General features: G+C 36.6%; 1 protein-coding gene across 1 annotated transcript; it reads left to right on the top strand.

The window, feature by feature from the left end:
- LOC109228108 lies at nucleotides 526-10352 on the top strand. Its single transcript, XM_019393284.1, has 3 exons — nucleotides 526-543; nucleotides 3349-3798; nucleotides 9816-10352. The coding sequence occupies exons 1-3, from the start codon at nucleotides 526-528 to the stop codon at nucleotides 9987-9989; spliced, it is 642 nt and encodes a 213-aa protein (XP_019248829.1). The 3' UTR covers nucleotides 9990-10352.

Below are 10352 nucleotides of genomic sequence, written 5' to 3' on the forward strand. Positions count from 1 at the left end.
AAATTCTGGAGATTAAAACGAATAATGACTGTCTCTAAACAGATACAAAGTATATTCTAGTGCCAAATCATATTTTTCTGATGAAGATATAATTCTAATGTGACAATAACTCATCTTGTCATCTAAAATCTAATACAATTCATGACTTTTAAACAAAGTACTATATGGTTTCAAATAGCAGAATACACTTACTAGTATAGACTCCAACTGAAAGTTTTTATCCCAAGCCTATACTTGTCACTTTAGCAAATTCAAATGAAAATCACCACAAAACAAACACTGATTTCAGCAGACTAAAGTAGATCTAAAACATATTTAACTCGACTGAACTTTCTACTACCATAACCCCAAAAGTCCATACATGTCCAAACAACACTTCAATAGCTTTATAAACCCCAAAACTACTGGATTTAAACAACTGTCCAAGCTTGCAAATCAGGTTTGATCTAACAACATAACTGAACAGGTCATACATGAAATGGAACTATGCTAATACAGAATTAAGTGAGCTCAAAAAACACAAAAATGGCATTTGATGAACATGTATGCCATAAGCTTCCAACTTAACCAACAGCAGCAGATCTTTTCATTTCATCATATCAAATGAGGTTCAGTAAATACCTGAATACAGCAAAATAAACCAGAATAATAGCTTGAGGTTAGGAGGAAGCAGCAACAGTAAATCAACAGCAATGGAACAATGCCAAACAGCAACTCAAACCAAACTTTTAACCTAACTCAAATCATTTTAAACCCAGGCGCACGATTTGGAACTTTTAGAAACTCTAATTAACCAAAGGGAATCAAAGAACCAGAAACCAAGCAAATTTTTCAGCAATTTTCAGTATTTTGGAGTTTGAAAGAGACTCAGCCGTTTTCTAAGCTTTTCAGTGTTTTTAATTCTCTCAAAAATCTGACTTGAGAGTGAAGAAATAGCCTTTTATAGAGAAGCTCTAGGGCCTGCAGAAATGAACTTCAGTTTTTCCTATTACTCCTTTTTTAATTTTCATTTTTGCTAGTTAATCCCTGAATTTTTAACTTGTTTGCTAAGTCAGTCCCTTTTTCACCTTCCAGGAAATTTCCTAAGTCAGTTACAAGAGATTCCCTTAATTAAAATCCCTAGACTACCCTTAAAACCTATGTTATTTACCCTCAAGACTTGGATACGGGTCAAGTTGACCCAATATCAATCCCCAATCAGGCTTGGAAACCCGGCCTAATTCCCCTCCTTGGGCCTCTGTTGACAGAGCCCAAATCAAATCGAGAACCCAACAGAAAAATTCAAGAAAGAGGGCAACTCGGAGTTATATGAACTCCTGGAACCAAATTCCAAATAAAACAAAAATAAAAAAACAGGAGGGAAATTTGAGCGAAAACTAAAACAAAAGAACAAAATATACCGGCTAGAATTAACAGACATGCAGAAAAGATTTTAAAATAAAAAGGAAAGAAAAGGAGAAGAAACAGAAGAAGATGAAAAAATAGGAATAAAAACGAAAAGAAAATACTGAAATACCTAAGCAAAGGCAGACAATGGCTTGAACGATTCCTGGAACCCTCGATTTTGAGCTGAAATTGGCCTTAATCGTATGTTCCTGTTGAGATCATACGAACAAAGCCAGTTCGGACTCTTAATCAACTCGTCAAAACTTGAAAAAAAACTCAGATGATTTTTGACTTCTGTTTTTCTTTTTCAGATCTAAGATGGGTTTCGTTTGGTGAGGATTTGAAAGGGTATGGTGATGGATTGGGGAAGGAGAGGTTGTGAGGGTCTTGGGGTGTGAATTTGGTGGTGGTTCGAGGTGACACCGCCACCGGAGAGGGTGAGGGATTTGGGGCGGCGGATTAGGGTTAGAGGTCATCTGCAGGAGTCGATGGGAATGAAGAGAGATGGAATGGGGGGGTAGGACTTCGATCGGACAGTTATAAGGGAAATTAGAGATCAGTTCATGGCCGTCTGATCAAACGAAATCAACGGCTCTAATGAAAAGAGGTGCAAACGGGGTCGTTTAGTTAGACAGGGTATTTGGACCGGGTAAAGGCGTGGGGTTGGGCTTGGATTGACCGGGTAACGGGGCAAACTTGTTTGGGCCTGAAGGAATTCGATTAAGACAGCCCAAAAATCAGATTCTTTTAATTTCTTTTCTTTTCTTTTTCCTTTCAATTTCAAATTCCTTTTCTTTTCAAATTTAAAATTAAAACCTAAATTAACTCTTAAAACTGAATTAACCTACCAAATTATATTAATTACTCAACATAGTATTTACAATAATTAATTAAATCCTAAATTTAAAAAAAAACCATAAAATAAAAAATTAAAGAGTAAAAATGCAAAATGAACTATTTTTTGTGATCTTTTCTATTTTTTGTAAAACAACTAATTTACTAATTAACCTAAAAAATATAAAATTAAATCCTAAATGCAGATGCAATGTATTTTTTGTGTTTTTCATAAATAAAATTAAACATGCACAGAAAAACGCAAATAATTAAGAAAATTCTACGATAATTCCTAAAATGACAAATAATTAAAAGGAAAATCTAATTCTTTGGGATTTTGTAGGAGTATTTCATGTGGGGCAAAAATCATGTGCTCACACGTATATTCTTCTCTCAACTTTACAATATGTCTCAATTCTGAAAAAGGGCCGCCCCCCATTTGTTCCCCATCTCCTCCTATTTTCATGGTTATTGCTTATTGTCTCATAATATATTATTTTAAATAAAAAAAATTTATATAAACTATTCATTTCATGTGATTTAATAATATTTTTATTATTTATTTTGACTGTATCGTATTAGGCAAGATATAAGCGATAAATTTAATTGAAGTGTTCTTAACTAATATAAACGTTAGATTTGTTAATAGTTATTCAGAAAATATCTTTAACTATTGTAGATATTGAATTTATTCAAAAAATATCTTGGCATAAATATTAAATTTATTAATTTAAGGCTGATCTACAATATAAAGTTGATCTGTTTAACTTTTAATTTTTTTTATAGCTTTTTGTGTATTCAAAATTATGGATTTAAATTATTCTACTGTTAAAATTTAATACTAATGTTTTACTTACTAATCTATGTTCCATATGAATTTAAATTTGTGATTTATTTTAAATATTAAATTTATTATATTATTTAAATTATTAATTCAAAATATAATATTCGTTAATATTGAATATTAATTTTTATTATGCTTCTATATTTCATGTGAAAAATAGGAACCAGCGTCTAATAAGCTACGTCTGTCTTGTTTAATGATTTTTTTATGGGAGAAAAAAATCTCATATCCGAACCGGATGTTAACGGAAAATGAACCGGTTTGCATTTGGTATCCAAAAGTAGTTTATCATCTCAGTCTCGTCCACACACTTTTTATCAGCCACAACAATGGCTCTCACTGGAAATCGAATTCTCTGCAACAGTTCCACAAAATTACCGTACGCTCAACTCCCTCTTCGCCGTCCGTTTTTACTTCCGTCTTCCTCTTCAACCACTTCTTGGTCTCAGGGGAGAAGAAGTAGTCAATTCACTGTGTTAGCTGCAAAGAAGTTCACTTCAGGAAAAAACAAGAGAAGTTCAATTTCAACGAAAGAACCAGTAAAAGAAGATGAAGATTTTGTTAAGGTTAATATTGCTATTGGTAATGAAGATGGGGGTGCAACTGCGACCATGGATGATGGTTTTGTGATGCCGCAGCTTCCTGGATTGGAGACTGACTTTTGGGAAGGTCCTCAATGGGATGGTTTTGGATTCTTTGTTCAGTATATGTGGGCTTTTGGCGTTCTTTTTTCGGTACATCCTCAACTCTTTGCTCATTTATCCTATTATATTTACTACTAATTACGACTCTCTCTGCTTTAATTTTTTTGACATAGTTCGACTCGGCACCAAAATTTAAGGAAAAAATGAATTTGAGTTAGCTAAATCATCCATGTGTCTTGATTATTTGTGTTGAATGCGTGTGACATGGAACGGAACAACTTTATTAGTTGGTGTGAATTCTTCGTAACACACTAAATCTAGAAAAGGGAGTTAGTGAAAGCTGAAAAATTACATTGAACAGGTGAAGCCGCCACTATTTTTTATCTTGATTGCCTAGTTAGTGTATCCAGCTTTATTGGTTTATTTTAATGATTGTGTGGTACCCATAGCGACTTGCTGTTTTTATGAAAGTTATAAAATAAATCTGTTTTTTCTTTTTGGGGCTATTTTAGACTAGTTTGGGTTACCAGCAACAGTTGTTTCTCCGCTGTCAAAGGAAGACAACCAAAATGATGAGCCATGTCAATTACTATTTAGAATTAGGATGGATTTTGATATTAAGTCTCAAATGCTCATGCATGTTTGCCATAATGTGTAACATGCTTGGTTTCCTTAGAATTTCTTTTCTTGAATCTTTGGTGCTACTAGTCTATGACATAACTGATTGATACGGATGAAGGGAAATGATAGAAGGCAACATTTATGTATTCATAACCAGGGAAATGGGAAAATGGAACTACATGTAGCACCTTTAGCAGTATGCTGTGTATGAGAAGCAATGCAATTGTGTTAAAAACTTTTTATTGAGGGAACTATTCAGCAAGCGCTCCACGCTTAGATGACACTCTAAGTCTGGATCAGATCTCTATGTAATGTGTATACGTGACAGAAACTACTACCTTGGGGAATATGAAAAAGTTCTGTTCTTGAATGCCATTAATGTGCCCAAAGGCAAAGAGGAGGGAAATATTGGGATTGGAGATGTGGACTGGGGCAGATGTTCATTAAGTGCTCTTAATCTCTTTCTTTTAGGCGTTGTTGGTAAGGAAAAGGTATGATCATAGAGGACTCCCAAGTGAGAAAGTGAGCTAATGATGAAATTGCTGGGACAAAAGGGTTAGGTGAGAATGTAAAGTGCTCATATTGTTTCCATATAGGGGTGGCAAAATGGTTTAAAAAAAACAGTTAACCATCCATATTATCCACTAAAAAATGGGTTGGATAAAGAACTTTCTAAAAACGGGTCAAATATGGATAAGAACCATATTATCCATTTAGAAAATGGATAACCAATGAGTAACCAATGGATAACCAATGGGTCTAACTATTACATTTGTAAAGCCTCAAATTGGGGGTTCCTCAAGTTAGGGAGACTAAGAATTCTCCCAAAAGTGATCATATACAAGAAGTCATGGATAATATGGGTAACCCATATTATCCGCCGGTTAACCCGTTTTTTATCCGTATTAAATATGGGTCGGGTCGGATAATTGATTCGTTTTTTCATTACCCGTTTTCGACCCGAACCATATCCGACCCGACCCGCCCGTTTGCCACTCCTATTTCCATAGATAGGAGTATTTTTGGGGTGGAATTTTTCAACAAAGGTTCTGCAAAACATCCATCCCGCTAATTTATGCGAGGGACCATAAGGTCTCTGTTACGAGAGTTGTGACCTTGATTTATCAGAACTGATGTTGTATTTCTGCCCGCTAAAAACCATCAATGAACATCGTTCAAGCTATTACTAGATGAATATATTATCATAGTTTAGTAGTTTAGGGGGTTCAAAATCTTTATAAGGTTGCTGGTACAATTCCTACTGGCCACAATCTCTTCTAGTTTTTGAAGGGGAGCCTTGGCGTAACTGATAAAGTGGTATCAGAGCCTTGGTTATTTATCCGGGTTGTTACGGAATGGAGGCGAATATGAGCAAGATGATATGTTTAAATGAGAGAAATTATAATGTTTGGAGAAGCAAGATGAAAGACTTGTTGTTCGTGAAGAAGATACATCTACCCGTTTTTGCAGCTCATAAACCCGAGAGTATATCTGATGAAGATTGGGATTTCGAGCACCAACAAGTAGTGGATATATACGACAATGGGTTGAAGATAATGTTCGCAACCATATTGTGAACGAGATACATGCGAGATCATTGTTGGAAAAGTTAGAGACTCTTTATGCTTCCTGCTAAAGCAATTGATGACCTTCAATTACAAGGAAGGCAGCCCTATCCTTGATCACATAAATGATTTTCAGGGCGTCCTTGATCAGCTGTCTGGAATGGGAGTTAATTTTGATGATGAGATACAAGGACTTTGACTTCTTAATACTTTACCAGACTCTTGGGAAATCTCTTCGTGTTTCTTTGACAAATTCAGCTCCTGGAGGTAAGGTGACCATGGAATATGCCAAGAGTGGTGTGTTGAACGAGGAAGTAAGGAGAGAATCTCAGGGTTCGTCCTCACAAGTAGATATCTTGGTTACAATAGACCGGGGGAGAGAGAGAACAAGAGGCTCAAGGAATAGAGGTAAAAGTAGAAGTAAGTCAAGGTCCAAATACCATAATATTACATGCAACCACCGTGGCAAGAAAGGACATATCAAAAGATTTTGCCGCAAGTTGTTGCAAGACATTAGAGAAGGAAAGAAAGTTGAAAATAACGAGAACAATGTTGCTGATATTGTTCGAGATGACCTTCTTTTTGCTTATGATGAAAACGTCATCAATTTGGTATCACACCAAGAAAAGATTTTTTCTCATCTTATACTCCTGTTGACTCTGGAGTGTTAAAGATGGGCAATGCTAGTGAAGTTAAGGTGTTTGGTGTTGGCACAGTTTGTTTGAAAACTAATAATGGTTCAACGTTAGTTCTTCAAGATGTCAAGCATGCTCCAGACTTTCCTTTCAATTTGATCTCCGCAGGAAGATTAGACGATGAAGATTACCATAATGCCCTCTTTAATGGCCAATGGAAGCTCACTAAGGGCTCGTTAGTAGTGGCCCGAGGAGTCAAGTCTGGTTATTTATATGTGACACAGGGCTCTATTCTTAATGACTCAATAAATCTGGTGGAAAGTGATACTTTATCAGAATTGTGGCACAGAAGATTGTGTCATATGAGCGAGAGGGGGATTACTGTTTGGCTAAGAAAAGTTTGCTTTCTGGATTGAAACAAGCAAAGCTGAAAAGGTATATCCATTGTTTAGCTATCAAACAGAAAAGGGTTTCCTTTCATAGCCATCCTCCCTCAAGAAAGCCCGATTTATTGGAGCTAGTACACTCTGATTTGTGTGGTCCTTTTAAAGTAAAGTCAAAAGGTGGTGCACTTTACTTTGTGACCTTCATTGATGATCATTCACGCAAGCTCTGGGTGTATCCTTTGAAATCTAAAAATCAAGCACTTGGCGTGTTTAAGGAATTTCAGGCCTTAGCTGAGAGACAGACGGGGAAGAAATTAAAATGTATTCCCATTGACAATGTTGGTGAATATTGTGGTCCCTTTGATAACTATTGCAAGGAACAAGGAATTCGTCATCAGAAAACTCCGCCCAAGACGCCTCAATTGAATGGTTTGGCAGAGAGGATGAATAGAACTCTAGTTGAGAGAGTTAGATGCTTACTTTCAGAGGCTAAACTTCTAAATACATTTTGGGCGGAAGCACTTAACACGTTGCCTATGTTATCAATTTGTCTCATGCTGTTGCTTTGGATGGTGATGTCCCAGACAGAGTTTGGTTTGCCAAAGATGTTTCTTATGATCACCTGAGAGTTTTTGGGTGTAAAGCTTGTGTACATGTTCCTAAATATGAGAGATCGAAACTGGATGTCAAAACTAAGCAGTGCATCTTTATCGGTTATGGTCAAGATGAATTTGGGTATCGCTTTTATTATCCAGTTGACAATAAACTTATTAGAAGTCGTGATGCAATATTCTTTGAAGACCAGACTATTGAAGATATTGACAAAGCTGAGAGATAGATTATCAGAGTAATGAGAGCTTAGTTGATAGTGATCCAGTTTCTATTGCAAAGGCACCTATTGCACATGAAGTAACCCAAGACAATGATGGAGATAGTGATCAAGATCAAAATGATCATCATGCTGTAGATGTTATGGATGCTTCAGTTGATGAAATTGTGGTTGATCAGCAACCAATTCCTGCTCAGGTAACTACTTCGAATGCTCCGGAAACCTCTCTTAGAAGATCTACGGAGAAGCAAAAATCCATGCGCTATCCTCCTGATGAGTATGTACTTTTGACTGACATGGGAAAACCTGAGAATTATGATGAAGCCATGCTAGATACTCATAAAGATCAGTGGATTGAAGCCATGGAAGATGAGATAAAGTCACTCTATGAGAATGGCACATATGAGTTAGTGAAATTGCCGAAAGGTAAGAGAGCTTTATCTAACAAATGGATATTCAGAATAAAGCAAGATAATCATACCTCTGCGCCTAGATACAAGGCAGGTTAGTTGTTAAAGGTTTTGGCCAGAAGAAGGGAGTTGACTTTGATGAAATTTTCTCCCCTTTTGTGAAGATGTCTTCTATTCGTGTGGTTCTAGGCTTAGCTGCAAGTCTAGATTTAGAGGTTGAGCAGATGGATGTCAAGACTGCTTTTCTTCATGGTGATTTAAATGAGGAGATTTATATGGAGCAGCCTGAGGACTTTGTAGTTAAGCTTGCGTTTTGCAGAAAATTGGTAGGCATGAAAGCCTGTCAATAGTTCCTCTACTTGAACACACATTTGGCTCCTTGGCTGGAGGGGGAGTTTGTTGGGCACATGCCTATGTTGTCCAACCAAAGGCCCAATGGCCTAATCTTATTCTCTTTTGGTTTTCATTCCTATTTGGAATTGGATTCGGTTTTTATTCCTATTTAGAGTTGGTTTTGGCTTTAAGAGAAAGCACCACTCATGATCTATAAATAGGACAACTTTGGAGAATCATTCCATGCTCATTGATACAAGTCTTTGAAAGACTTAAGCACATAAGAGTGATTTTTTAGAGAGTTTTCGTCAAGAGAGAAGAGGGAAGAAAAGTATTTGTTTTGCTGCAGATTCCGACAAGCCAACTTCAAATCACGTTTTCCGTTCGTTAACCGTTGGATCAGGCTGAATTTTGACTGAGTGTTCGTAACATCTTGGTCTTGGATTTGAACGGTGGAGATCGGATTTGGAGGCCAGTAGCATCTGATTTCGAGCCTCGAACATCAACTTCATTTTTGTGGATTCTCCTCTTTCTTCATTGATTAGTTGTTGCTCTTGTTGCTAGTGTTGCTCCGTGTTTGGAACTTGTTGTGTAGCAAATTTGGAGAACTTTTGTAACCCTCTTATTGTTATAGTGGAGCTTTTTGGATCTTTTTGATCCCGTGGTTTTTACCTTCGATTTGAAAGGTTTTCCACGTTAAAATTTGGTGTTCTTTATCTTCTGTTATTTTCGAATTTGCCTCTTCCTCGACATAACAGCCATGTGACCAGGAGGTCACGGGTTCAAGCCGTGGAAACAGCCTCTTGCATAAATGCAGGGTAAAACTGCGTACAATAGACCCTTGTGGTCCGGCCCATTCCCGGATCCCCGCATAGCGGGAGCTTAGTGCACCGGGCTGCCTTTTTTTCTATTGCTGGTATTGGAACCAACCATTATATCTCTATTTTAGTTGTTAGTGTGTCTCACTTGGGTTCATGATCATATTATGGTATTACAATGTGTACATTTTAATCGTCCTTTAGAAGTGTCCTGAATCAGTAAGGCAGTCTTATAACCTTCCTAACTTTAAATTGCCCCATGGAAAACAAGTCAAAGAGAAAATTGTAGTAGCAGATTTCCAGGTTATTTTCATCTTTCTGGCAAAAACTTGCAAGTTCGTATTCCTTTAGATGAAGGAGCATGCAGTGGAGAACAAAAGCCATTGTGCGTAAAAAGAATTTATATTTGTGTTCTACTTGTGCATCCATTCATTATCTTTAATGTGTGGTCTTTTATATTTCCTTTAAGAGGGTTCTTACCAGTTTGATTTTGGCATCTTTTACTGGCAGCTAATTGCATGTGGTATTGCTGTGGCCACATATAACGATGGAGCAACAGATTTCAAAGCTACTCCTGTGTATAAGGAAGCAATTCAATCACGAGAACTTCTTGAAGAACCAGAGGCTTCTAACTCGGATGTATTCGAGTCAAATCCAACTGAAGAGGCACCTAGTTTGGAATAGATATTTTTACCAAGTTCATGACTTCAAATGAAGGATTCTCTATCTTCATGTTGTGATTACTTACGGGTAAAACAGAAGTTCCAGCTAAGAGTACCCAACTCAGATTCTAAGTTACTCTTACAAGCTGGAATGTAGTCGTCTTTTATACTTTCAATCCATGTGATATTGAAGCACAAAGTATATACCGAAGAAAGTATTGTACTTAAATCTTTAGTTTCATCTACAATTGTCCAAAGTTTTATGCAACTATTATTTCATCTTATACGACTATGTGTAAGTTTTAAGACTTCTGTCGTATGAATGAGTTGATTACTGCAAGATGTACCGAATTGGAAAAGGAAAGAACTATATTTTTAGCCTGGA

This window comes from Nicotiana attenuata, chromosome 6, assembly GCF_001879085.1.
Source record: "Nicotiana attenuata strain UT chromosome 6, NIATTr2, whole genome shotgun sequence".
In the NCBI taxonomy this organism is placed as follows: Eukaryota; Viridiplantae; Streptophyta; class Magnoliopsida; order Solanales; family Solanaceae; genus Nicotiana; species Nicotiana attenuata.

Bases quoted from the DNA above. Each gene is read 5' to 3' on its own strand.
- LOC109228108 (XM_019393284.1), top strand. The intron at 3,799-9,815 runs GTACATCCTCAA...TTTTACTGGCAG, and splicing joins CTTTTGGCGTTCTTTTTTCG to CTAATTGCATGTGGTATTGC.